This window comes from Rhea americana, unplaced genomic scaffold (genome assembly GCF_003343005.1).
Source record: "Rhea americana isolate MKP2758 unplaced genomic scaffold, rheAme1 scaffold_193, whole genome shotgun sequence".
Classification (NCBI taxonomy): domain Eukaryota; kingdom Metazoa; phylum Chordata; class Aves; order Rheiformes; family Rheidae; genus Rhea; species Rhea americana.
In genome coordinates, this window is record NW_028186072.1 from 1,664,133 (window position 1) to 1,667,603 (window position 3,471).

The following is a 3,471-nucleotide window of genomic DNA, read 5'->3' on the forward strand; positions in this document are numbered from 1 at the left end:
GGGCCGCGAGGCCGGTGCCGACCCCCGCACGCCGGGCACCGCGGGGGGCAMCGCGCAGCTTACCGTGGAACACGCCGTTGTCCGCTAAAAAGTGCCGGCAGTACTGCAGACAGCTTTTCTTATCCAGACTCCAGTAACTCATTGTRGGAAGACTTCGTGCTCAACATCAAACTACCCTGCAAAATGAAAAGTGTGGATAAAAGATTACTGAATTTGCAATAAACACAACTGCTGCAGACACTGTTGCAAACGAGTATTCGAGTCCTTCATGCGAAATAATGCATTACTCCATACAAAATACCGCAACAAATGTGGCCTCCACTCACCAATTCTACACCGTGCTAAAGCATGGGATAAGCTGTCAAATTGCTTTACCATCTTTTCTTACCCCGTTACATCCCCCCAACATTTACTGTGCCTGTTTTTTTAAAAAAAGTTTTGAAGCTCTATCAAAATGTTGCACTGCTTCTTTGTGCTCAAAAACCATGAGGTTTGCCATCTACRGGTTACTCATTCCATCCACCACCTCCAGCAGCCTGCCAGATCAGAGACACCCTCCCTCCCCAGAAACTAACCCAAGAAACAAAGCTGCAAGGATAAAAGCATCTGCAGCAGCACTGAGAAGAACTTAGTGGCACAGGCACAGAGTGGATGAACACTTCAGATGCTGCCAGAAAACAGATAAGATCCATCATCCAGCTCACTAAGGAAGAAGTAAACATGTCAAAAAATGAGATAGCCTGTGAGACCTCTCTGCCCAGGGACACCAGGAGGTCTAAGTCTGTGCAAAACAAGTGCCAAGGGACAGCACAGCTAATTTCTAAAAGGGCCAAATASAAAGAATGTGAGCAATGCCCTTATTAGTAAATTCAGTTAGCAACGGGGAGCCTGAACACTCCCCCTCGATTGCCTTCTGAACCAAGTGGGTTTCTCAGGTGCCCACAGAAGTCCCCATTGCTGCTCCCAGGCATGATCCTTGTTCAGGCTTTCTCTTGGTCTTGGGCAAGCTGTGCATGGTTCAACAGGAGATCAACACCCCAGGCAGGTCTGAGGCTCCCAGTACGATCACAGCATGATTTTTGCCTCCAATGCTATTAGCATCAGAAGTAAGCCCCAAAAAATTTTAATGGGTAATTTGCCACRGATGCCACCATCAGTAAGTGCTCAGAACAGAGAGCAGTCTTTTTGGACACAGGCCCCAGAGCTCTGTTAGGGCAAACTGACCGCCAGTTTTTCTTGGATCGGGACAAATATATTTATGAACCCGTCAAAACGTAAAAGCACAGCAAGCCAATGTAAAACAAAGACCAGCCGAAGGAGGGGARCGCGAGCAGCTGAAGCCAGTTATGATCAACGAGGTCTGAAACAATCCCTCCTTCAGCGCTCACGAGCATTTCCACCGTGAGTTACCCACTGTTCCACTGCCGCAACCCAGGACGATGGAAACAATCGGAACAATTATTTTTCAGAGATCTAAACAGTGTAAGTTACCTCATTAATAAGCTGGTGGCTATATCTCAAGACAAGGCTGTATTTGTTTGAGCCATTTCATTGAATTCCCATTCAAAGAATTTCAGCCTTTTGTTTTGCAAGTTGGACCTTCCAAAAAAGCATCCCACCCCATGCAGGCTAAGGCTAAGCAAACCAGCATTTCATACTTCTTTGATATTAGYTGTTGGAAATACAAACCAAAAAATCCGTGAACCCCTCGGTCTAGTGTTCTGACACAAATCCTTTCACTGTCTCCTCCTTTTTCCTTTACTGTTTTATGAAGTTTAAGCTTATTTTAACATTCAAGATACCCCTTCCCGTTGCAAGTCCACTTTGGTCTCCCACTGTTTCCCCCTCTCGCCTTCACTCTGATCACAACCCAGCTGCCTTCTTGCCCACACTTCCCACAAACAGCTCCCTCTTTCTTGCTTGCTGTCTTCATCAAAGGAGGACACAGGCTGGCTGTAAGGAACTGCCTAGTTCCTGTTCAAATCTCTTCAACCTGCTGCCAGGGTCCCTGTGGCAGAAGCCCCCAAACAGCACAGCACAGCATGCTTTAAATGCCAAGACTGCAGGTCTGCTGAAACAAGCAGACCTTTTGCTTGAGTGATTAAAAAAAAAAATTTTGCATTTTATACCTCCAGGCAGGCATTACAATGTAACACCACAACCTCAAACACCTTCCACTCCAGCTGAAAGACAGCTTTTTGGTGAGGAGTCCAGAAATGAGAAATCGTCATCTTCCCTTATTTGAAAGGGAGTCTTGTGATTCCATGAGCCACTTGCAAAGTCTGGGTTTTTTTTTTTTTTTTAAATCTACTATGCACCTTTGAAGCCATCACATTGATGAGGCTGGGTAAAGCCGCAGAAGAACACAGTCAAAATGTCAGGGTCTCCTCCCACTTCCCATACACAGGTGTACATCTGTAACAGAAAAGGCAGTGGGTGAAACCAAACAGCCTTGGCAGAAGACAGGAAATCCCACTTTCTGTGGTCACTTGAAGGGTTCTCAGCTATTTAGGAACACCTCTGAGCAGTCCCCCCAAGTAAAGGGGTACAAACAGCCAGAGCAAGCAAGGAGCTTCTCCATAGCTACAAACTCAGCAAGTGACAAAGAGTCTGGATATGCATTTTTTTTTCTATGTGGAAAGTGCTAAGCATTCTGGCAAGGTTTCATTCCGGAGACAAGATGGAAAGGTGTTCATGCATTACTAGAACTACTCCTGAAGAACTTCACATGGATAAAAGGAAGAAAACTACACAGGATCTTGGGGAAGGAGAAAAAAGCAGCAGATAACAGCAGATTGTGCATGAAGGAACATACTTCTCTATCTCTTCATTAAGCAATCTTCCTAGGCTGTGCATTTTTTTWAAATGCTATTTAAATTTATTCTCTGAAGTGCCTCTCAGGTTCAAAACTTCAATTTGTTTCTTTCTGTCAGAAGAGTTTTATAATCTAGAGCCAAGCCCCTCTTACTCTGAATTCAAGGTTGCCTCCACCACATTGACTTGTGGTCAGATGCAGTTAGGATATCATCTCTTAAYATGGGATGGAAACAGTAGCCCACAACTTTCTTTTGTATCACACACATGAAGCCAAATTCCCTCGGGATGCAGTGCACGCTCTAAGTACACCATTTATCTTCTTTAAGGAGAGACTTCTTCAAAYACATCAGCAGCAAGAGGAGGACTAGGGAAAAYRTGGGCCGCTACTGAATAGGGCAGGGGCCCTGGCRACAAGGRATACAGAAAAGGCAAAATTACTGAACGCCTTCTTTGCTTCAGTCTGCRCTGCTAAGGGCAGCCCCCATGGACCYGAGGGAGAAAGTCCAGAGAAGGGAAGACTTYCCTTTGGTTSARGAGAATAGGGTTAGAGACCTTCTGGGCAGGCTAGACATCCACAAATCCATGGGCCCAGATCGGATACACCCACAGGTACTGGGGGACCTGGCAGATGTTGTTGCCTGGCTGCTCTCCATC

The 3,471-nt window shown here is 45.8% G+C and overlaps 1 protein-coding gene across 1 annotated transcript in view; it reads right to left on the reverse strand.

Annotated features, from left to right (window-relative positions):
- Positions 1-3,471, reverse strand: part of PLCH1 (phospholipase C eta 1) — a 95,338-nt gene that overhangs the window by 78,693 nt on the left and 13,174 nt on the right. The window contains exon 2 of the mRNA XM_085302865.1: positions 64-176. Coding sequence (XP_085158991.1) covers positions 64-142 — 79 coding nt within the window. The 5' untranslated portion in view covers positions 143-176. The remainder of the gene's footprint in view (positions 1-63; positions 177-3,471) is intronic.